Raw genomic sequence first — 25,257 nt, forward strand, 5'->3', positions numbered from 1 at the left:
AAGGTCATCCTTAGCTACATAATGTGAGGCTAGCCTGAACTACATGAGACTCTGCTGCCAAAAAATTAAAACTAAAACTAAACTAAACAGCAACAAAGAAAATCCCAGAAGTCAAATTATGTTATTTTCTGGTCAAGACCCTCCAGTGGAAAACTGAACTTAAAAATTATCATTGGAGGGCCGGGCCGTGGTGGTGCACACCTTTAATCCCAGAACTTGGGAGGAAGAGGCAGGCGGATCTCTGTGAGTTCGAGGCCAGCCTGGTCTACATAGCAAGTTCCAGGTCAGTTGGGGCTACAGGGAGACCCTGTCTCAAAAAGACCAAAAAAAAATTGTCATTGGAAAAAAAAATATCATTGATGAAGATCAGACATGGTGGTAGTGCATACCTGTTATTCCAAAACTTGGGAGGCTGAGGCAGGATAATTGCCTTGAGTTCCAGGCTAGCATGGACCACAGTGTAGGACTGACAAATGAAAAACAAACAAAAAATAATAATCTTTTCACAAGGCTGTCTAGATTTTTGTTGTTTGGTTGGTTGTTTTTTGTTTGTTTGTCTTGTTTGAGACAGGGTCTTTTTGTAGCCCAGGCTGGCCTTGGTCTCAAAATCCTCCTGCCTCTGCCTCTGGAATGGTTGGGATTGCAGCTAATGTCCCACCACACCTGACTTTTTTATTTAAAGTAAAAAAATAAAAAGCCCTCCAATGCTTTCCTTCTCACTTCAGAGTCCTAAATCCCTTTAAGGATCCACATACACTCCTCAGTGACCCACCAATCCCACCTCATTTCCTATTCCTTTTTTTTTTTTTTGCTCCATGAATACTGAACTCCCAGCTGATGATTAAAGATCTGACGTGTGCTACCTACAGACCCTTTATTGGTCTTCTCTCAGTTTAAAATATGTTTTCCAGCCAGGCATAGTGGCTCATAATTTCAACACTTAAGAGGATAAGCAGGGGGCTGGAGAGATGACTCAGCAGTTAAGACCACTGGCTATTCTTGTAGAAGTCCTGGGTTTGATTCCCAGTACTCACATGGTAACTAACAACAAACTATAACTCCAGTTCCAGGGGATGTGAAGCACTCTCTGGCCTCTGTGGGCACTGCATGTACATGGTACATTTACATACATGCAAACAAAACACTCATACACATAAAATACAAATAAAATAATTAATTTTAAAAAAGAACTTTGGCCAGGCATGATGGCCCATACCTTTAATTCTAGCACTCAGGAGGCAGAGGCTGGCGGATCTCTGTGAGTTTAAGGCCAGTCTGCTCTACATAGTGAGTTCCAGGCCAGCTGTGGCTACAGGGAGACCCTATCTCAAAAAGACAAAAAATAAAAAATAAACAAAAATAGGGCTGTGGCTCAGTGGTTAAGAACACTGGCTGTTCTTGCAGAAGACCTGGGGTTTGAATCCTAGCACCGACATGGCAGCTAACAACTGTCAGTAACTCCAGTTCCAGGGGATCTGACAGCCTCTTCTGTCTTCCACAGGCATTGCACAACACAGTGCACTTACATACACACAGGCAATACACACATACACATAAAAATAAAATAATAAATAAAACATTTTAAAAATAAATAAGCCGGGCGTGGTGGCGCACACCTTTAATCCCAGCACTTGAGAGGCAGAGGCAGGTGGATCTCTGTGCGTTCAAGGCCAGCCTGATCTACATAGTGAGTTCCAGGACAGCTGGGGCTACAAGGAGACCCTGTCTCAAAAAGACCAAAGAAAAAAGCAAAGCAAAGTGGTGGTGGCACTTGTCCCTGGCATCAGGGAGGCCAGCAGCCAGGGATACCAAATAAGAATGTGTCTCCAAATAAGCCAAGACTAAATCAAACAAACAGCATTTCCTATGGCATCCAAACAGCTCAATTTCTCCCTCTTTATGAAAATGTTACTACTTCAGCCAAGACCTGTCCTAGTAACCCAAACTGTGAAACCACATGATCCATATACTTATATACTTACATCCTTCTGCAGTTTTCCTTCTCAGTTTTATATATTTTACTCATTTATTATTTTTTTTCTTTAGACAGGGTCTCATATACCCTAGAGTGGCTTCATACTTGCTATGTAGCCAAGACTATCTTTAAACCCTGATCCCCTTGCCTCCACTTCCCAAGTGCTGGGATTACAGGTATGCAACACCACACAGGTTTTTTACTGTTACCCTATTTCACATATGTCTCTTGTTTCAGAGCTCAATGACAGCAGGACCCACAATCCTGGCATGTAGTGTGCATTCCCATGTGAAACAAATAATTCATATATATTTTTCTTTTCTTTTTTTTTTTTTGGTCTTTTTGAGAGAGGGTCTCCCTGTAGCCCCAGCTAGCTTGGAATTCACTTTGTAAACTAGGCTGGACTTGAACACACAGAGATCCACCTGCCTCTGCCTCCTGAGTGCTGGGATTAAAGGCATGTGCCACCACGCCTGGCTTTATATATTTTTCTTATTCAGCATTGTGAACCACAACTAAAAACAATCTAGCAAATTCAGAGTTCCAGTACTCACCCAATGGGCTATATTTGAGGTCAATGAGCAGAGAGTTGGTTGTGACCTCTGGTGCAGGTGAAGCAGGCTCACATACATTTAGGTCTTCATCTTTCATTTTATCCATTCTGGCTCTTTCTGTATTTAGACTATCCTTACAAAACAATATATATTTAGATGAACTTGTTCTGTTACAGATTTCCCCACCCATTAACAGCAATGACTGTGGTCCATTCCTATACTGTTTATTCTCACTGCTTAGGCATGCTCTCTAGAGATGGAAGACATCCGTATTTGCCTTCTTGTTTTTATTTCCTTAGGCCATTTTAGAATTAAGCAGCTAGTGGGTTAGAGTTAAGTCTTTCTACTCTAATATGCATATTTGGAAAACCTCATAATGAAAATTATCTCACAATACCTGACAGAAGATGCCTTTTCTTCCAATGCAGTTTGTTCCACTTCATCCAGCAGTTCCACTGAAAAACAACCATAAGGCTTTCCAGTTTCTAACTGAAAAGCAATTAATTAGCCATCCTATCCCCACACACCCAGTTCAACAGCATAATATAAACAGGAATTGAAATTGAAATGTTAGTTCACAGAGGCCTTCATTGGACATCAACAGAGAGAAAAATATAGTATCTGAAGTCCTATAGATTGCCAGCATTATGTCCTTAGTTTCTTGGTTACTTAGCAGAATTAGGAATCTCTCTGTTTCCTTTAACTCCCCCTACCTTTTTGCCTCAAAGGTACCTATGTGGTTATTTGTAGTGATTCTATAGATTTTTTTATTTTTAAATTTTTTTATGTGTTTATGTGTGACATATGTGCACGTGTGCACAGGGTCATATTCTCCCACAGAAGCCAGAGAAGCATACCTGGTGTCCTACTCTATTACTCTTAATCCCTTGAGACAGGGTCTCTCCCTCAACCTGGAGCTAGGCTGGCAACAAGCCCGAGATCATCTTATTTCTGGCCACTCACAGTGCTGGAGTTACAGGTCTGCACAACCATGTTCGGGTTGTGGGTTTAGCAATTTGAATTTAGCTTCCTACTTGTGCAGCAAGTGGTCTTCCCTCTGAGCCTTTCTCCAGTCCCCTATAGGTTTTCTGTGCTCATCTCAATCCTAATACACTATCCCTCATACGATATACTGCTGGTGGGTACTCTTTTAAATCAGCCACAGATTTGTTACTGACACTCTCCCAGGCTGATGCTGATGGCTTAAGAAAATGAAACGCAGAGCAGAAATCCCAGAATTATGAACAAACATTTGACTGACAAGAGTTTTTTGCTGTGAGGTTTTTGTGGTTTTGGGTTTTTTGGTTTGTTTTTGTTTGGGTTTTTTTTTCTTTTGGTTTTTTGAGACAGGGTCTCCCTGTAGCTCCAGCTGACCTGGAACTCAATATATAGATCAGGCTGGCCCCAATCTCATAGGGATTTGCCTATCTCAGCTTCCTGAGTGCTGGGATTAAAGGTGTGTACCACCACACCCCGCTCTGACAGAGATTTTTAAAAATATTTGTTATTTTTATGTGTATGAGTGTATTGCCTGCATGTATATGAGTGCACCTGTGTCGTGCAATGCCACGGAGATCAGAAGAGGACTTTGGATTCCCCTGGAACTGGAGTTAAGGATGCCACGTGGGTGCTGGGAATCAAACCCGGGTCCCCTGCAAGAGCAGTCAGTGCTCTTAACCGCTGAGCCATCTCTCTAGCCCCTCTGACAGAGATTTAAAAAACCAATTGTTTTTAACCTAATTGTGCACTAAATGTATTTCCTTGATTCTAAGATATACTCTTTTGTTTGTTTTTTTGAGACAGGGTCTTATATATAAACCAAGGCTGACCTTGAACTTCTGATCCTCCTGTAATATAAGCTAGACTGACCGGCAAGCAAGGCCTAGGGATCTACCTGTCTCTGCCTCCCCAGTGCTGGGATTACAAGTGCATACCAGTCTAGCATTGTTTCAAGTAGGTGTGGGGATCGAACTCACGTTCTCACACTTGCAAGGCAAGCACTTTAATGACTGAGCTATCTTCCTAGCCCTCAAATACCAACTTTAGAAGTTCATATAGGGGGTTGGCTCAGCAGTTAAGAGCACTGGCTGCTCTTCAAGAAGACCCAGGTTCAGTTCCTAGCATCCACATGGCAGCTAATCATCATCTGTAACTGCAGTTCCAGGGGAGCTTACATCCTCTTCTGGCCTCTGTGGGCACTGCACAAACATGGTGCACTTACATACATGCAGGCAAAACATTTGCATAAAATAAAAATCGATTAAATATTTAATAAAGAGAAAATTCATGTGCTATTTTAAAATTTTTGTTATTTTTATTTTATGTGTATGCATATATTACCTTGCATGTAGATAAATGCACCCATGTCATGCAATGCCTGCATTAGTCAGAAGAGGCTGTCAGATCCCCTGGGACTGGAGTTATGGACAGTTGTTAGCTGCCATGTGGGTACTGGGATTTGAGCCCAGGTCTTCCGCAAGAACAACCAGTGTTCTTAACCACTGAGCAATCTCTCCAGCCCCTCATGTACTATTAAAAACAAGACAACACCCTATTTCCATTCAAATACCTGAATGAGGTAGAACAATAAATTTACTACTGCAAATTCTAGTTAGCATTCAGAGAACATAAAACTCACCATTCAAAATTTCATGCCCAAAAAACATTTTCACTCCTGGAACATTCCGGCCTGTCTCCATGTTCTTTACTGTGACAGAAAAGAATTCATTTGGTTAATACCAAATACTATTTTTCCCAAACTATAAGAAAATGTGATACCTCCGAAAATTACTAACATCTGAATTTTATAAAAATCCCCAAATTATTTTTCCCAATGAATGAAGGGTCAAATTACAAAACTACAGGCTAGGAACCAGTAATATAGAGTAAACCTCATAATGGTCTAAAGAAACTAAAACTGGGCGTGGTGGCACACACCTTTAATCCAGTACTCGGGAGGCAGAAGCAGGTAGATCTCTGTGAGTTGGAGAGCAGCCTCGTCTATGTAGCTAGTTCCAGGCTAGCTGGGGCTACATGGAGACCCTATCTCAAAAAGACAAAAAGATTTAAAAAAAAAAAAAGATTAAAAAAAAAAAAAGGACAGAAGCAGTACACCAAATTAAAAATTCTCCTGAGAATCTTTGAATGCCTTAAATTAAGGGGAAGTTCAGAACATACTACTTTCCTTCTTCCTTCTTTCTCCCTGTCTTCTTGAGACATGTCATGTAGCCACCCGCCTCTCAAGTGCTGGGACTAGAGGCATGTGCCATCACTGGCTTATACAGTGCTAGGGTTTGAATGCAGGGCTTCATGCATGCTAGGCAAACTACCAGCTGAACCACATCCTCAGCCCTGAGTTTGGTTTTCTGAAGCAGGCTCTCATATGTTCTAGGCTGGCCTCAAACTCTCTATGTAGTTGAAGGTGGCCTTGAACTCATGATCTTCCTGCTTCCATTTCCCAAGTGCTGGGATTACAGGCATGAGCCAATAGGCATGGCATTCGAAATGAAGTACTCATAGCAGCTGTCTATTTCCAAGCCTCTCAGTAATCTTAAATGACTGAGCTCTATCCTTGTTATTCTATTAAATTTATTCTTACTGAGATCAGAGATTATCAAGGGCTTTTACAGTCTCATCTGACTTGACCTTCATACACCCTTTGGCAATGTCCTCTTCTTTCTTCTTTGGCCTACATGCTTTATGCTTAATTCCTTGCTTACTAATTACCTAGAACCTCTATATACTGAACACTCACTCCAAGCCAGGAACATGCCATCTGCCTACATTTTGTTCTCCTGTAGCATAATGAGACACGCATTTCATTTTGAATGACTTGCTCAATATCACACTGCTACTGAAAAAACAATTGGGATTACAAACTCAGGCCTCAGTCTCCTGAAACAGCTGAGAATACACGTGTCACTATTCAGTTTTTTTATACCTGTCTACCTATTTATCTTATTCTTTTTTGCTGTTATTGTCATATTTGACTATTGATTTAATTAAATTTTCTGATGACTAGATCATGCTATTACTACATATATAAATGTTATTACTATATATCTATAAATCATTAAAAGTGTGCTAGGTACCAGGGAGATATACATATACATCCCTAGTACCTAGCACATATTTTTAAATTTTATTTATTTTATTTTATGTGTATGAGTGTATTGCCTGCCTGTATGTGAGTGTACCCGTGTCACATAATGCCAGTGGAGGTCAGAAGAGGGCTTTGGATTCCCTGGGAACTAGAGTTAAGGACAGTTCGTAGCTGCCATGTGGGTGCTGGGAATCGAACCCAGGTCCTCTGCAAGAGTAGTCAGTGCTCTTAACCACTGAGCCATCTCTCCAGTCCCTACCTAGCACATTTTTATGGTACAAAATAATCAGTAAATGATCACTGAATGAATTCTGTGAAAGTTTGTTACAGTCCCATCCCACCTAGCCCATTTTAACTTAAAATATGGTTTAAGTAACACTAATCTCTCAAATGCTATTTTTAAAAAACATCTATTTTCATTTTAATTATGTGTATATGCCTATGTAACGGTATGTGCATATAAGTGCAGGTGCCCACAGAAGCTAGAAGAGGGCATCCATCCCCAGGACCTGGAGTTACAGGTGGTCCTGAGGAGACTGGTATGGGTGCTAGGAACCACACTGGGTTCCTCTGCAAGAGCAGTATGTGGTCTTAACCACTGAGCACTCTCTCCAGGCCTCAAATCTTAGTTTTTATAATTGAGAACTTAATTGTAAACTTGAAGCCTATCTTGTCAGTAAACTACCACTTTAGCAAGCCAGTATTCTAGTTGAAAAAAGCCTCTGTCAATCAGAGCTTAGTGACAGAGAACACCTGAAGGTGCTGGGAGGGGCATACTCAGCACACAAAGTTCCTGCTTCCGTCTCCCACTTTGCTCTTCCATTTGGCCGTTTTTCAATTTCATCCTTTATGAGTAACCAGAAATGGAGTTGAAACATGCAAAGGTAATCTTGTCATGAGAAGGGCAGATGATCACTAAGGTGGCAGAGCAGGAACATAAGGCACCTGGTCCCTGCTCATATCCTTTAGCCACTGTAGACTCCTTTTTTCATGAGACATGGTTTTATTTTTATTTTTGGTCTTTTTGAGACAGGGTGTCTCCCTATAGCTCCAAGTGATCTGGAATTCACTATATAAATAAAGCTGGCCTCAACCTCATAGAGATCTACCTGCTACTGCCTCCCAAGTACTGGGATTAAAGGCATGTGCCACCATGCCCAGCTCAGCACCAAAAATGTAAAACTTTATATTGAAAAACTTTACTATTCTGTCAAAGTATAGAAGTGGGGATCAACTAGAACTGGTGGCCATTTTGCTCTGGTAGGGAACAGTATTCTAATCTTCCTCTCATGGTAGATTAAAATAGAAATGATGCTCCTTTCTTAGTTCCTGATGGAGCCCAAAGTCATTACCTATACTCTACCACTAATCTCTAAGAGGCAGAAGAGTATGACAAACAGAAGAAAACCTTTTTTCAGGACAACAATTTTGTTAGGATCCACATGCTGAAGCACACCCTCAAAGGCACCAGAAACCAATGTGAGTTTCACTCTCTTCCACAAAATCTGGTTGAGGAAATAGTAGTCACTGCTGGGATCCATGCCTTTTGAGTCCAAAAGCAGTCCTCAAAGAATCTTCATTAAGTATCCAAACACCTGAAAATTAATAAAGACATGATTTTTAAAAAAACTGTTTTGGAAGTATGGTTACTAAGCCTTTCTCCATATCTATGAGGGTAAAAAGAGTGGTTCGGTTTTATTCATCATGTTACAATACTAATGAGAAACATGGCTGGTATAGTTTAAATTCATATGTGGGAATCTGAAAACTATAGCCCCAGCTAACCTGGAAGTACGAAGATCAAGCTGGCCTTGATCTCATAGAGCGCCTCCTGCCTTTGCCTCCTGAGTGTTGGATTAAAGGTATATTCCACAACGCTGGTATTTTTATATCTATCTATCTATCTATCTATCTATCTATCTATCTATCTATCTATCTATCTATCTATCTTCTGTCTGTCTATCTATCTATCTATCTATCTATCTATCTATCTATCAATCAATCAATCATCTATCCATCCATCTATCCATCCATGAGACAAGGTGTCCCTGTAGCCCCAGCTGGCCTGGAACTTGCTATGTAAACCAGGTTGGACTTGAACTCACAGAGATCTGCCTGCTTCTGTGACCCTCCCCCCTCCAAACCCATATGGGGTTAAGGGCATAAGCTACCACATGGTTATATTAATTTATTTACTTATTTATTTATTGGGGGATTACCACACAGCAGGAATGTGGAGGTCAGAGGACAACCTGCAAGAGCCATTTACCTCCTTTCACTCTGTAGGTCCTGAAGATTAAACTCAGATAACCAGGCAAGTGAATTTATCTGTTGAGCTATCTTGCCAGCCTTAAAATGGAGTCTTTAAAAATTGTTATCATTATTATGCATGTGAGAGTGAGAAAGGACACATTGGCATGCCTGTGGGATTGATTCTTTCCTTCCACATTTATGTGGATTCTAGGGACTGAACCCAGGTCAGGCTTTAAGTTTTTAAAAAGTTTTAGGCTGGGCATGGTGGCGCATGCCTTTAATCCCAGCACTGGGAGGCAGAGGCAGGCAGATTTTTGTGAGTTCAAGGCCAGCCTGGTCTACATAGTGAGTTCCAGGACAGCTGGGGTTACAGGGAGACCCTGTCTCAAAAAGACAAAAAAAAATTTTTTTTTTAAATTTTGGAGCTGGAGAGATGACTCAGCAGTTAAGAGCACTGGCTGCTCTTGCAGAGGACCCGGGTTTGGTTCCTAGCACCCATAGGGCAGCTAGCAACTGTCCTAACTCCAGTTCCAGAGGATCCGACGCTCTCTTCTGACCTCTGCAGGCATTGCACAACATGGGTGCACTTGCATACATGCAGGCAATACACTCATACACAAAAAAATAAAAGTAATATTTGTTTTAAATTTAAATTTTATGTGTATGAGTGTTCTGCCTCCATGTATGTAAGTGCACCCATGTTGTACAATGCCTATGAAGGCAAGAAAAGAATGTTGGATCTCCAATAGTTTTGGAGTTCTGTAGTATAATACTATAATTTAAGAGTAATCCTGGGGCTGGAGAGATGGCTCAGTGGTTAAGAACAGTGACTGTTCTTGCAGAAGATCTGGGTTTGAATTCCAGCACCCACATGGCAGCTGACAACTGTCTGTAGCTTCAGTTCCAGGGGATTCGACAGCCTCTTCTGTCCTCTGTGGGCACTGCACGACACAGGTGCACTTACATACATGCAGGCAGTGCACACATACACATGGAATGGGAATGATAAATAAAATATTTTTTTTTAAAAAGTAATCCTGAGCCAGGTGTGGTAGTGAACACTTTTAATCCCAGCACTCGGGAGGCTGAGGCAATCCAATCTCTGTGAGATGGAGGTCATACTGGTTTACATAGCAGAGTTCCAGGTCAGCTGAGGGCACAGGGGGACCGTTTCAAAAAACAACAAAAGAGTAATCCTTTCTATTTACAATATCATATAGAATAATCTCGTTTTAAGGCTAGCCCAATATTTAGAAGTTCAGATAAACTTTCTTTTTCTGCTGTGGTTTAAGGGGCTGGAGAGACGGCTCAACAGTTAAAAGTACATACCCTTCTTGCAGAGGACCTGAATTCAATTCCCAGGACCCACATCAGGTGACTCACATCCACCTGTAACTCCAGCTCCAAGGGATTCAATGCCATCTCCTGGCCTCTTCATGCATGCACACTCAGATGCTCACACACACACATATACACATAATTAAAAATAAAATCTTTTTAAAAATTTGAAAGCTGTTTGGGCATGGCAGCACAAGCCTTTAATCCCAGCACTCCAGAGGCAGAGGCAGGTGGATCTCTGTGAGTTCAAGGTCAGTCTGGTCTACATAGCATGTTCCAAGCCAGTTGGGGCTCCAGGGAGACCCTGTCTCAAAAAGACAAAAAAAAAAAAAAAAAATTGAAAGCTGCTTGTGTTTGCCACGTTAAGCAAACTCAAGCAATAAATTTTGCTATTTAACTATAAAACAGTGATGAAATAATGAGCCTTCCTGAACTAGGAAGATGAAAGGTTACATAGCATTTTAGGCAGATAATATATTATATTTTTCCAGTGCTGATGATTGAACTCACAGTCTTGTACATACTAGGCAAGCACTCTACCACTGAATTACATTATCTATCTATCTATCTATCTATCTATCTATCTATCTATCTATCTATTCCTGACTCCCAAAATTTCTTTAGACAGGAGTTACTGATATTGCCCAGGCTGGTCTCAAATTTAACAATATTCCTGCCTCTACCTAACAAGGGCTGGGATATGGCCCCTGCTACTACTCCAGACTCCAAATCCTCATCTTTCTTTTTTTCTTTTTCTTTTTATCTTGAGACAGGATCTCACTATGTAGCCCCAGCTGGCTTGGAACTCATAGACCTGAGTTTGGACGCTGGAACCCACTTAAAAAGCTTGGCATGGCCATGCACACGTCTGTAACCCCAGTGCTGTGGAGGGCAGAGGCAGGAAGACTGATGAGGCTTGTTCCTGCCAGCCAGCTTCAGGCTCAGTAAAAGACCCTACCTCAAGAGAATAAGGAGACAGTGATACAGCGTCCCTTTTCTTATCTTGTAAGTAGGGTTCTGGTTGTTGCTACTATCAATATTTGTGAAGACACAAAGTATAAAAATATAGCGGGGAGTGGGGTATGGTGGCAACAAGCCTTTAATCCCAGGCCTTTGGAGGCAAAGTGGTAGGTGGATATCTGTGTTTGAGGCTAGCCTGGACTGCATAGTGAGTTCAAAGTTTAGACAGGAGTTACTGATACTGCCCAGGCTGGACTCAATCTTCCTGCCTCCACCTAACAAGGGCTGAAATACGGCATGTACCACCACTCCAGACTCCAAATCCTCGTTGTTGTTGTTTTTGTTTTTTTTGAGGCAGGGTCTTGCTTTGTAGCCCCACTGGCCTGGAACTCACAGAGATCCTCCTGCCTCAGCTTCCCGAGTGCTGGGGTTAAAGGCATGCAAGGTCATTCCCGGTACAAATCCTCACTTTAAAAGAAAAGATAAACTTCAAAGAAATAAACGGTCCCTGGATGAGAATCCACTCTGCACTACCTTCAGGTGGATTGGTTTGGGAAATCCAGACCTAAAGTAGGGACTACAGGTACAGAAGAAAGCTCAGGCTCTTCAGACCACTCGGCGGCGGTTGATCAGCGAGTCCTGGAGCTTCCCAGCGCCCCCGCGCGGCCAGCGGAAGCCCGCATCCCGGCATGCACTTCCCAGCGGCTGCAGTCACGCTCTCCTCCTTCAGTCTGTCTACATTGTCCAGCAATTTCTGTCCTCTGTGGGGAGGGACTCCTGGAGTCTAGAGTCCAGTGAGAAACTGTCGGCTAGGCTGTCGCCCAGCCTCGGGGGGTCGGCGCCGTTGCCCTTTTAATTGCGGGCGCTAGCGCCACCTTGGCATCGCCCTTTTAAGGCCCGTGGCAGCCCCGGTTCCGGGGGAGGGGTGTGTCTCCAGTCGGGCTCTGGCGACGGCGGAGCTGATTCATTCGGGGGCTGGAGCTCCCCGCGGTGACGTCGACACCTGCGCAGGGCGCGGCCTCGCTGCTAATTGGCTGGTGTCGGGCCCCCCTCCCCCGCGCACCTCCCCTGGTTTTCCTCCCGCGGCCGCCGAGAGACACTGCCCTCTCCCTTCTTGACCCCGGTCTCTTCCCTCCCGCCGCCGTTGCTTCTGGCGCTGCCGCTCCGGAGGAGCTCCGGCACGGTGATGGGGTCCAGGGCCTCCACGTTACTGCGGGACGAAGAGCTCGAGGAGATCAAGAAGGAGACTGGCTGTGAGTTCGGGTTAGGAGTGGGAAGGTGGCCCGGCGCGTCAGGCTGGCCTCAGGACTGAGGGCGGTTGGCGCTGCGGTTGGGCTCTCGGGTGCCGTGACTTTGGGGGACCCGTGCAGCCTCAGGTACTGGGGCTCGGGAGTACCGAGGCTACGGTGCCTGTACGCCCAGCTGTAGCTTCCCGGAGCGGGGATGTGCCTCTTCTGGTGCTGTCTTGTTTCTCAAAGGGCTCGTTCACCAGCAGAGCACAGACACCACCACCCGGCTCCTGCCCACAAAAGTCCCCGAATTCCCTTCCTTTATCGTCCCTCTAACCAACTTTCCCTAAGAAACATCTTCAATACTAGGTAAAGCAGAAGCAGATCCAGGAAATATGAATGGTTCCTGTAGAAAACGCAATCTGTTCTTGTGAGGTTTCTGAGCCAGGACCTAAAACCACTGACAACGGTGGAAATCACACACCGGGAAAAATAAACTCAGGAAGACTGTATAGTAAGGTTTTGGAAGACGTGACTCGATGCTTGGGGAACCTGTAAGCACTCAGGAGTCCGAAAACTTGAGACTTCATATGAACTTTTGGAGCAAAAGCACGGTTATAGTGACCACCAGGTTTTTAAACTTAAATTCCTGTCCTAATTTCAAATATATTGATTTCTACTATGTTGTACTTTATGCAGTCGTTATTGAAATTGGATGTACTCCAAAAATCTGTGAATTTGTACTAGGAATATATGTATATATACATATATTTCAGTTTCTTTCTTGTTAACCTGAGCAAAGGGGCAGCAGGGCTTTGGGAATTTTGAAGCACCGAAAACAGCACTTAAGTTTGTAATGTGTGGTATACAATTGTATTGATCCAGTGCTTTTTCAGTAATCCTTTGTGAATGGTAGTTTTTGTATGCTCTGTCTCTTCGTGATACCTTCCTTTACTAATGATGTGACTGGCAAGTAACACAATGGCAAATAGTACTGAGGAATGCTGGGGAAACTAATTTCTTGGAGAAATTAAAAGTTGTCATGTTTCAAGTTCAACTTTCTAGAGTCTTCAGTTTGGAAGAGATGTTATGTAGCCCCACCTCTTATCAGATTGGTTGGCTCCCTTCACCAATCCTTTCTTGCATTATGGTCATTAAGCTTTGCCATGAAGACCTTTAACCATGCTGACCTCACCATGAAACAAGGCAATCCATTTCACAGTTTTGAATGAATGACAGAAAGTGGTTAGCTGTTTATAGTTTTCAGTACTTGGGCCACTTGCCTTTATGTTCTTTTATGACTTACTCTTGACTCCAGGAGTAGAAATATAGCAATTTGGATTCAGCAAGCATTTTACTATATTTTGTGGCCATGACCTCTGGCCACACTTGTAATAATTTCTTTAAGTCTAAGGCAACACCCAAATTAAAGCATCTGTGCTTAAAATAGAGTCACATAATGAAATACATTGAGTGGGACGAGCTATTGTTTTGTTTTTGAGACAGTCACTGGGTAGCCCAGGTTTGCTTAGAACTCACTATGTAGTGCAAGTTAGCTTCAAACTCATGGTGATCCTCCTGCCTCAGTCTCTTAGGTGCTGGGATAAGAAACATGGGTCATCATGCTCAGCTGGGGAAAATCTATTTTTACTTCAAAATGAAGTACATTAGACCTGATGAAAAGGGCCTGGCTATAGGACTCAAGTTATTTTACCATGTGACTCATGACAACCTAAGGAATCATGGAAGAACTATTTTCCTCATTGCCAAAGAGTGACTAAAGTATGAGAGTCTCATTAAAACCAGTGCAAATGTGTATATTGAGCAGGAAAGCCTGGTGAAACACATACTCAATTTCCGCTGTGGCTGTGTTTAATAATATGCTAAGATTTCAAAGCAGATGGTAGCAAAAGACGCCCACCACCTGGTTGGGGAAATAAGCCAGAGAGAGTTCTGATGAGCATCATGATGTAAGGAAGCTGCAATCATGTGGCACCCACCTTCAGAATCTAGGGAAGAGAGAGTCTTTGTGAGCTGGCCCTGTGGAGGACAGGAGTTAGGAATTGGATCTTGATGTATGCATGAATTTATTCATTTTAGATAAATTAACCTCAGGCATTTTGAGTGACTTCCAGGAACTATCTCCTCCAATCTTCTACAAAGTCATTTGTACTCTAGGGATTGAGCCATCACTTTATCTAGTTAGTGCCTATCAGCAGAGGTTTGTTTAATTTTCTTTTCCTTTTTCTTTCCTATTTTTCCCCCTTTTGGACAGATTCTTGTTCTGTAGCCCAGGGTAAATCAAATTGGAGACCCTCCTGCCTCAGTCTCCCAAATACTGGGATTACAGGTGTGTGCCACCTCTGCCTCCCAAATCTCTGCCATAGAAGTTTCTTGTTTTGGGTTTTTTTTTTTGTTTGTTTGTTTTTTTGTCTTTTTGAGACAGGGTCTCCCTGTAGTCCCAGCTGACCTGAACTCACTATGTAGACCAGGCTCGCCTCGAACTCAGAGATCCGTCTGCCTCTACCTCCCAAGTGCTGGGACTAAAGGTGTGTGCCAACACACTTGGCTTGTTTTCAAGTTTTTGAGACAGTGAGACAGGGTCTTACTATGTAGCCCTTGCTGGTCTTGAACTCACAGAGATTCTCCACCCTCTGCCTCCCCAAGTGCTAGGATTGCAGGTATATGCCACCACTCCTGGCTTAGTTTTTTGTTGTTGTTTGTTTTTGGCAGGGGAAGATTGTTTTGAGATAGGGTCTTTCTATGTAGACCAGGCTGGGTTGGAACTCACAGATGCCCATCTGTCTCTGCCTCCCTAGTGCTGGGATTAAAGGTGTGTGCCACCATGCCTTGCTAGGGTTTTTTTTGTTTGTTTTGTTTTTTGGGTTTTTTTTTTTTTTTTAGCATTTATTTTATTGAGTTCTACCAGTTTTGGTTTCTGTTGTTATTTAGTTGGTTGTTTTTTTTTTTTTGAGACAGGTTGTCATGAAACTCCAGTAGGCCTTGTACTTGCTATATAGCCAAGGCTATCCTTGGGCTACTGATCTTGCCTATACCTCTGGAGTGCTGGGATCATAGACCTGTGCTACAACACCAGGCTTGTTGTTTTTTGCTTTGTTTTGTTTTGTTTTGTTTATTGAGACAGGGTTTTGCTATGTAGCTCTGGCTGGCCTTGAACTGTTATAATCCTCCTGCCTCAGCCCTGAGTTCTGGGATGATAGGCAGCACCATAATATCCAGTTTAGTAATTTTGTCATGTTACAGAAAGTTTAGAAAAATTTTGAGCAACAGGTATCTGGAGAGTAGAGAGCCAAAATTTGTTCTGTTTTTGTCTGCTTCTTGCTTGAGGAAGAATGATTTAGGGAACAGTCAGTAAGAAACACTAAATTAAGAAGGGGGGGCTAGAGAGATGGCTCAACAGTTAGACCACTGACAGCCTAGATTCAATTCCCAGCACCCACATGGCAGCTAACAAGTGTCTGTAACTCCAGTCCCAGGGGATCCAACATCATCTTCTGACCTTGGGCATTGCACAACACAGGTGCACTTACCTACATGCAGGCAATATATGCATACATATAAAATAAAAGTAATAAATTAAGGGGCTGGAGAGATGGCTCAGCAGTTAAGAGCACTGACTGCTCTTACAGAGGACCTGGGTTCGATTCTCAGCACCTACATGGCAGCTACGAACCCTCCTTAACTCCAGTTCCAGGGGAATCAGAAGCCTTCTTCTGACCTCCGAGACATTGCATGACATGGGTGTACTCACATACATATAGGCAATACACTCATACACATAAAATAAAAATAAAATATTTTTTAAAAACCTTTTAAAAAATAAAAATAAAAGACAAATCTTGATTTTATTTTTTTATTGTTTGATTGATTGATTGATTGATTGATTGATTGATTGATTGTGTATGTGTGTGTTGAGACAGGGTCTCCCTATAGCCTCAGCTGGCCTGGAACTCACTACGTAGACCAGGCTGGCCTCACTCTCACAGAGATCTGCCTGCCTCTACCTTCCAAGTGCTGGCATTATACCAGTGCACCTGGCTTGATTTTTGAGACTAATCTTGAACTCAAGGCAATCCTCCTACCTCAGCTTCCACCCTGCTGTTTCTCATAGTTTAAGATACCCTTTGTTTTGTTATAAAACAACTAGGTGTTGTCTTTGTTCTACCCCCTTTTACATGTCTATATTTTTATAACTCAGCACATTTGAATAAAAGATGTAATTTAGGGGCTGGAGAGATGGCTCAGCAGTTAAGAGCACGACTGCTCTTGCAGAGGACCCGGGTTCGATTTCCAGTACCCACATGGTGGCTATGAACTGTCCTTAACTCCAGTTCCTGGGGAATTCAAAGCCCTCTTCTGACCGCAGCATTGCATGACACGGGTACACTCACATAATGCAGGCAATACACTCATACACATAAAAATAATAAAAATTTTTTTAAAAAAGGTATAATTTAGAGGGAGGTCACAATGTCTTGAGGATTTATCACTCTTAGTTCATTTAACTGTAGGAATAACCTGGCTGTGAATTACCTAAAACCTTAACTATAGAAAGGGTTCATGCCATTTATGCCCACCCTTGGATGGCCGGGCTTGGTGGGCCACACTTTGGGAGGCAGAGGCAGGCAGAGTCTCTGTTCAAGGCCAGCCTGGTCTACGTAGTTGAGTCCTAGGCCAGCTGGGGCTGCAGGGAGACCCTGTCTCAAACAAACAAACAACAACAAAAAAAACTAAAAAAGGATTCACACCAACTAAACAGTGGTGAATACAGATTGATTTATTTTTAGTCTCTACCCTCTGTCATGTGGGTATGGGCAGGGTGTTAAACAGGTTTAGGAAGTGACTTGTACAGACTGGTGAGGTTTTGTTTGTTTGAAAGGGTGTAGTAATGATATGAAGGGTGTGGGTTTCTCTGTAGTTCCAACAGAGTCCAAGCCTGACAAGGACAATTGAGAACATTTCTTGAAATTTAGCTGAATGTTACTGCCTCCAAATTGGAGGGCCTCTGCCTACCCTTCCCTGCCATACCATAGTATTTGAGGGTTCTGTTAGTACAGAAGACCCTGCTGTTTTCTGTCTCCTATTGAATTGGAAATGCACACATAACTAACATCTTTAGCAAGCTAGAAATAATTTGTGATATCCTATATTTTTGTAGTTTTCTCCCAAAATTAAATTCCCATTTCTTGCCAGAAAGAGGTAAGAACCATATGTTGAATTAAAGAACAAGGCTCTGAAGGAGTAGACACTCAAGAACGTTTTTTGAGACAGCGTATCTCTGTAGCCCAACTGGCCTAGAACTGACTGTGTAGACCAGACTGGCTTTGAGCTCAGAGGTCCAGCTGCCTCTGCCTCCCATGTGCTAGGACTAAAGGCAGGTTCCACCGTGCTTGGGTCATGGACAGTTTTTGAAAGAGGAGGGTGGTTCAGAGCAGAGTACTTGAGGTTTACTCAGGTAGAAGATCCTTGACCCTAGAAGCAGCTACAGAGATATAAGCTGAGTTTTCTGCATTTGAGCAAAAAAATATGCTGCCAAATACTGGTTCATGGATTATGTGCAACAAACATTATTATAGAAGAGAGGGAACAGATAACATATGTTGTAGTGAAAAGCAAACTTACTGTGACCTGAATGTATCAGATTCAGGAGTTTAGATTTTTGTACCTAAACATATGTGGTAGCTTATGCCTGTAATGACAGTACTAGAGAGACTAAGGCAAGAAGACTATGAGTTCAAGACCAGCCTAGATTACATAACAAGATACTGTCTTGGGCTGACCAGTTGGCTCAGTGGGTAAAGGCACTGGCCACCAGGCTTAATGACCTGAGTATGAACCTCAGGAATCACATATGGAAAGAGAGAATCAACTCCTCTGAGTGTGCTATGGCATAAGTATGTGTGTACATGTATACATGCACATGCAAACAAATGTTTTGGTTTGGTTTTTTTTTTTTTTTTTGGTCTTTTAGAGACAGGGCCTCCCTGTACCCCTGAACTCACAAAGATCCACCTGCCTCTGCCTCCCAAGTGCTGGGATTAAAGGTGTGCGGCACCACACCCCGGCTATTTGTTTTTATACTAGGGATTAAACCCAGAGCTAAGCAGTGCATAAGAGCTGAACGTACCTCCAGCCCTGATGTATACATTGATTTTTATATATATATATATGCAGTAGCTCCTTCTGTGGCCTGTGCCTGTTCTTAGTGCTGGTGCGCAAGCCCAGGGCCTCACCGTGACAGCCCTGAGCCCACTTCTGAGCTGTACCCCAGCCCCATGCCTTGTACTTTTAGATTCTTTTGTATTACATTTTTCATTTTGTGTGTGTGTATGTGTGTGTACATATATATAATTTTATGTATATGAATAATTTGCTCTTCATGTATGTAAGTGCACTAGTGCATGCAATGTCAGTGAAGGTCCACAGTACTAGAATTAGAGAGTGAGGGACAACTGTTAGCTGCCATGTGGGTGCTTGGAACTGAACCCAGGTCCTCTACAAGAGCAGCCAGTACTCTTAACCACTGAACCATCTCTCCAGCCTCCCCCCTCCCCTTTTTAAAATCAAGTATTTGAAAGGAACTCTTTTTTTAATATTTTAAATTTATTTTATGTGTATGAGTATGTTACCTACATGTGTGTAAATGCACCAGTGTCATGCAGTGCCTGTGGAGGTCAGAAGATGGCATCAGATCCCCTGGAACTGGAGTTAGGACAGCTGTTAGCAATCATGTGGGTGCTGGGAATCAAACCCAGGTCCTCTGCAAGAGTAGTCAGTGCTTTTAACTGCTGAGCCAACTCTTCAGCCCATAGAAGGAACTTTTTACCCCTAATTCTCTTCATGTATTATGGGAAAAGGGAACCACATTACTACATAACCACAATATTATCATCACACCTATGAAAATTGACAGTAATTCTATATTACCTACCATTCAGTAATACTCAAATTTACTCAGTTATGGGAAGACAGACTTTATTTGTTGTCTGTTTATTTTTATTTTTTTATTTTTTAAATATTTATTATTTTTATGTGTATGTGTGTATTGCCTGTGTGTAGGTAAGTGCACCCATGTCATGCAATGCCAGCAGAGGACAGAAGAGGCTGTCAGATCCCCTGGAACTGGAGTTACAGACAGTTGTTAGCTGCCATGTGGGTGCTGGGATTCGAACCCGGGTCTTCTGCAAGAATAGCCAATGTTATTAACCACTAAGCCATCTCTCCAGCCCCATGTCTGTTTATTTTTAAGAGAATAAGTAGGCTTTTTGTTCTGGGTAGTGTGGGGTGTTAAGGAGGAATGGTTAGGGATGCAGACTTCAGCCTTACAGTATGTATCTAGAGCTGCCATTGGCTGCAGTTGTATGCTTTACCCTAGGTTGTCTTCTTCATTAAGACTGGGATAAAAAGAACAAAATAACTTTGCTTATTTCCTTTTAGTTTTTCTTATCTTTGCCTTTCCAGAAGTGGGTGGGTGTCACCTCTGTGAAATACCTCCTGCCCTAAGCACTAGGCAGTGATGATAGAAAGATCTGAACTCGGGCCCGGGAGGTAGAACAGAGGCAGGCAGATCTCAATGATTTCAAGGCCAGCCTGGTCTACATAGTGAGTTCCAAGCCAACTGGAGATACAAGAAAACCCTGTCTCAAAAAGGACACCCTCCCCCCCCAAAAAGAAAGACCTGGTCTCAGAAAGGTTATCAGGATCCCTGCAATCTTAATTTTAAATGATTATTTACTCATTAGTAGAGAAAACTATTGCTTCACTCAAGACATGTCCACGTAACAGTCTTTTCTGAGAAAAGCTGTCAACTCCTGAGATTTCCTTTGGTTTCTAAGAATGTTACAGGTTTGCTGTTATTGGAAACATGTTCTTTCTTTATTCTTGGCATTTCTAATACCATTATGCACATGAATTGAATAGCCCACTTAAAGGTAAATTGGGTGAAGCATAACTGGAGAGATGGCTCAGCAGTTAAGAGCACTGGCTACTTTTCAGAGGACCCGGGTTTGGTTCTCAGCACCCATATGGCAGCCAATAACCATCTATAACTCAAGTTCCAGGGGATCCAGTGCCCTCTTCTGACCGCAGATGTTGTACAACACTAGTGCACTTACATACATGCAGGGAATACACTCATACACATTAAAAAAAAAAATTAAATTGGAGCCCAATGTGGTGGTCCACTCAGGAAGCTGAGGCAGGATTTGTAAGTTTGAGGCCATCCTGGACTGTACAGTAAGTTCAGCGTCAGCCTGTACACTTTGAAGGTTGCTTTATATTCTTTGATGAGTGAGTGAATTTAGCACCTAGTTTAAAGCTTTCTCTCTTGTTAACAAAGATCAGTTTAATTATATTATTATACCATTAGTTTTGAAATACAGGTGATAGGTTCAGATATGACCATCGTGAGCAATTTTAAAAGTTGACATTGGGTTGTACATTTTGCCATTGATTTTCCAGTTTGTTTTGGAAGATAACAGTTTCTTAATTTTTAGCTACTTAAATATATGTTTTTAATATGTTGGTAAACTATGAATTCACTATAAAATCACTATAAAGTGATTTTCCCCATAAAATACAGTATAATGCCACACTAGTCCTTACTAAAGGAATTTAAAAGTCATACTACAAGAAGGTTCCATGTACATTCTTATACGTAATCATCTGTCTAATGACTCATTTTTTTAATTTTAGGGGTTGGACTATATCATAACATTTCCCTCAGTTTTAAAATTGTGTAGCTTACTATAAACATACACAGAAAATTTCTAGGATTAAAAAAAACCTGCTAATTTCATGCCTGTGGCATTGGAAAATGGGAAATTGGGTAGTAGGAAGACTACATTGTGTATTGTTCCATTTGCATTTTATCATGTGAATATATTAAAAGTAATATGAAGAGAAATACAATTTGATCATTTTCCTTTTTTAAATTTTTAAAAAATTTATCTTTATTTTATGTGTATGAGTTTACTGCCTACATGTGTGTAAGTGCACCTGGGTCCTCTGCAAGAGCAGCCAGTGCTCTTAACCACTGAGCCATCACTCCAGTCCCTGACCATTTTCCTTCTTAAAGAAGAGTAATCTGAAATGTAAGACACTAACCACTAAAAACTGATCTAGTGGGGCTGGAGAGATGGCTCAGCGGTTAAGAACACTGGTTGTTCTTGCAGAAGACCCAGGTTCAAATCCCAGCACCCACATGGCAGCTAACAGCTGTCCGAAACTCCAGTCCCAGGGGATCTGACAGCCTCTTCTGACCTCCGTGGGCATTGCATGACATGGGTGCACTTACCAACATGCAGGTAATACACGCATACACATTAAAAAAAAAAAAACTGATCTAGTGAACTAAATATTATACAGTTATTTTAAAATACTCGAGGGGCCAGAGAGTTGGGTCCGTGGGTATGGGTGCTTGTTCTGCAAACAGGACTTCATTTCCAATCCCCAGCACCTACGTAAAAAGGCAGGCATGCCTATAACCCCAGCGTTGGGAGGTGGAGACAGAATCCCCAGAGTTCTCTAGCCAGCCAGCCATAATAGTGAGTTTGCAGTTCAGTGAGAGACCCGGTCTCAGGACAGTAAATTGGAAAGTGGTAGAAAAAGACACCCCAAATCCTACTCTGGCTTCTGCATGCACATGCATGGGTAAATAGACACGTGCATGTACGACACATAAACTACACTATATACATACAGACACACACAGAGAATACTGTAAAAATACTCCAAACCAGCTGGGCATGGTGGCGCACGCCTTTGATCCCAGCACATGGGAGGCAGCAGGCGGATCTCTGTGAGTTCAAGGCCAGCCTGGTCTACATAGTGAGTTCTAGGACAGCTGAGGCTACAGGGAGACCCTGTCTCAAAAAGGGGACCAAAAAAAAAAAAAAAAAAAAACTCCTAAACCAATACACAAGAATTATGAATTACTAAATGAAAAGTAAGCTTTTGGAACTATCTGTAGTACACAAGTGACTAATATTAGATGATATATTAAAGAAATGAAAAAAAATGTTGAGATGGTGAACACAGTTTTTTGTTTTCTCAGAATATTTTTTGGGAAACAGTAGTCATCCTTTAGCTGACTTATTTTTGCAAAACTTAAGGGAACTTTAGTACAAGAGTAGCCTTTAGGGCTAGAGGCCAGGCCAAACTGGGCAGGTTCCTGAAGGAAGCGGTTGTAACTGGCACAGTCAGGAAGAAGGTGGAGAGTAATTAGCATAGCTGTATAAACTGTACCTTCAGGCTCTGGTGTAGGGTTGATGAGATGATAATAGTTAACTTGGAGTCCTTATCAAGTGCCAGGCCCTTTGCCAAGCATTTTTCTTTCATCAGCTCCCACAATCCCATTCACTTACCTCTTGTAGTGCTCTGAATGGAATCAGAAGCTGTCCACCTGACTATCACAAGTGTGAAAGTATGTTCTTAACTGAGAGCTATTTACACTGCCTGGCTGGCAACAGCATCCACATCTCTTGCCTTCAGCAGCTGGACCCCTGCTTGTTCTGTCTGGATAGGAGCAGTTCTGCCACCCCCTCCACTCTCTGTTCTCTGCACACTTTAGCTCTTACTGAACAGAGCCCCACTTTGAGGATGAAGCTTATGATGAAGAGGTCACAGCTGTGCTGGTGTGCCCTCTCACCTCTGCTACAAACCATTCATTTCCTGTTTCACCTCCTGCCTTGTTTGTTTTGTTGCATTGTTCTGAACACCACAAGTCCAGTTCTGTTGCTTTAGCTTGGGGAGAACAACTACCAGAACTACTTCAGTTAACCCTTAAAGCCCCGAGAGGTGCAGTGGAGATAGCCTGAGCTTGTTATACCCTTTTAGTGATAGGCTTTCTCCTATGATCACTTAGTTTTATTTTTTCTCTCCATTTGAAAATAAACTTTTTCCCAGAAGTGCCTTTTTGTATTTTCAGAATTGTATTGTACACCTGCATTTATAATCTCATTTTATGGAGGTAATTCAAAATAAGAAACAAAATAGCTTTTCTTTTTTTTTAACTTTTTAAAAAATATTTTATTTATTTTTATTTTATATGTATTAGTGTATTGCCCTGCACATAGGTAAGTCGTACAGTGCCCACGGAGTACAGAAAAGGCCATCTCTCCAGCCCCTTAACTTTCTTTATTATTTTTATTTTATGTATTGTCTGCCTGTGTATAAGTGCACCTGTGTCATGCAATGCCCTTTGAGGTCAGAAAAAGGCGTCAGATTCCCTGGGACTGGAGTTGTCAGCCACCATGTGGGTGCTGGGAATCGAACCCGGGTCGTCTGCAAGAGCAGCCAGTGCTCTTAACCACTGAGCCATCTCTCTAGCTCTGAAAAATAGCTTTGCTTATAGATGTCATCTGATTCTATCATTATCACTTTGTAAGTTGTCTGTTTTGTTCCCTTGGAAATAGTTCCTTTCCTGGGAACTAGAAACAAGCTGTTCTAAACCAGGCTGTGATGATATGCTACCCAAAGAGCAGTCCTGAAAAAGAGGTAAAGGTAATGTTCAGTGCAGAAGTAAACCAGACTCTCAAAACAGAACCTATTTAATATGCCCCAATTTTTAATTCAGTGTGAGTTAACTACTTAGGAATGCCACCCTGAAGTGCCAAGCTGATTAAGATACCTGACTTGTTTCTTTTTAAACTTTACTCTTTAAACTTTAAACTGTATTTCATTTAGCTGGGCGTAGTGGCATATGCCTTTAGTCCCAGCACTTGGGAGGCAGAGGCAGGTGGATCTCTGACTTCAAGGCCAGCTTGGTCTACATAGTGAGTTCCAGGTCAGATAGGGCTACAAGGGAGACCCTGTCTCAAAAAGACTCCCCACCCCAAAAGAAATCCCCACAAAAGTTTATTTCATTTAGTGTGGCTGTGGGTGTGTGTGGGGGGGGGTGGTAGTGGTGGTGATAAAACCCAAAGCCTTGCTCATGATAATAAGTGGGTACTCTACAACAGAACTTACAGCCCTGTCACCTAATACTTTGTTTTTTATATTTGTTTATTATTTTTATTTTATGTTTATGAGTGTTTTGCCTGCATGTATGTAAGTATACCAGTGTCATGCAGTGCCAGCAGAGGTCAGAAGAAGGCATTGGATCCCCCGGAATTGGAGTTATGGACAGTTGTTAGCTGCTGTGTGTCTGCTGAGAGCTGAACCCAGGTTCTTTGCAAGAACAGTCAGTACTCTTAACTGCTGAGCCATCTCTCTAGCCTCTTTGTTGTTTTTTAAATTTTTTTATTTTTTTGGTCTTTTTGAGACAGGATCTCCATGTAGCCCCAGCTGCCCTGGAACTCACTATGTAGAGCAGGCTGGCCTCAAAAATGACAGAGATCTACCTGCCTCTGCCTCCTGAGTGCTGGGATTAATATATTCTTTTTTATTTACTTTTATGTATATGAGTGTTTTTCCTGTACGTATGAAGGTGTATCACATGCATGCAATGCCCTTGGAGGCCAGAAGGGAATTTCAGCTCTCCTGGAACTGGAGTAATGGAAGGTTGTTAGCTGCCATATGGGTGCTTGGAACTGAACCCAGAACCTCTGCAAGAGCAGCCAGTGCTCTTGACCTCTGAGCCATCTCTCCAGCCCTCATCCTTTTTTTTTAACTCTTAAAAAAACTTTATTGAGAATTTCATACGTGTGTAAGGTATTTTGATCAAATCCCCGCCCATCCCTCCCCTCCAACACCTCCCATATCACCCCCTCACTTTTTTTTTTTTTTGACAATTTCATGTACTCTTTCTTTTTCTTTTTTTTTTCTTTTTTCTTGGTTTTTTTTGAGACAGGGTCTCCCTGTAGCCCCAGCTATCCTGGAACTCAC

At 42.2% G+C, this 25,257-nt stretch overlaps 2 protein-coding genes across 2 annotated transcripts in view; one reads left to right on the forward strand and one right to left on the reverse strand.

Annotated features, from left to right (window-relative positions):
• Exd1 (exonuclease 3'-5' domain containing 1) overlaps positions 1–12,114 on the reverse strand; it is a 32,897-nt gene extending 20,783 nt beyond the window's left edge. Inside the window, 5 exon segments of the mRNA XM_008846785.3 lie at positions 2,530–2,657; positions 2,927–2,984; positions 5,168–5,236; positions 8,040–8,226; positions 11,717–12,114. Of these exon segments, the coding sequence (XP_008845007.1) occupies positions 2,530–2,657; positions 2,927–2,984; positions 5,168–5,236; positions 8,040–8,172 (388 nt within the window). The 5' untranslated portion in view covers positions 8,173–8,226; positions 11,717–12,114.
• Positions 12,115–12,245: 131 nt separating this feature from the next.
• Positions 12,246–25,257, forward strand: part of Chp1 (calcineurin like EF-hand protein 1) — a 62,687-nt gene continuing 49,675 nt past the window's right edge. The window contains exon 1 of the mRNA XM_008846786.3: positions 12,246–12,435. Within this exon, the coding sequence (XP_008845008.1) occupies positions 12,369–12,435 (67 nt within the window). The 5' untranslated portion in view covers positions 12,246–12,368. The remainder of the gene's footprint in view (positions 12,436–25,257) is intronic.

This window comes from Nannospalax galili, unplaced genomic scaffold (assembly GCF_000622305.1).
Source record: "Nannospalax galili isolate Female #2095 unplaced genomic scaffold, S.galili_v1.0 scaffold342, whole genome shotgun sequence".
In the NCBI taxonomy this organism is placed as follows: domain Eukaryota; kingdom Metazoa; phylum Chordata; class Mammalia; order Rodentia; family Spalacidae; genus Nannospalax; species Nannospalax galili.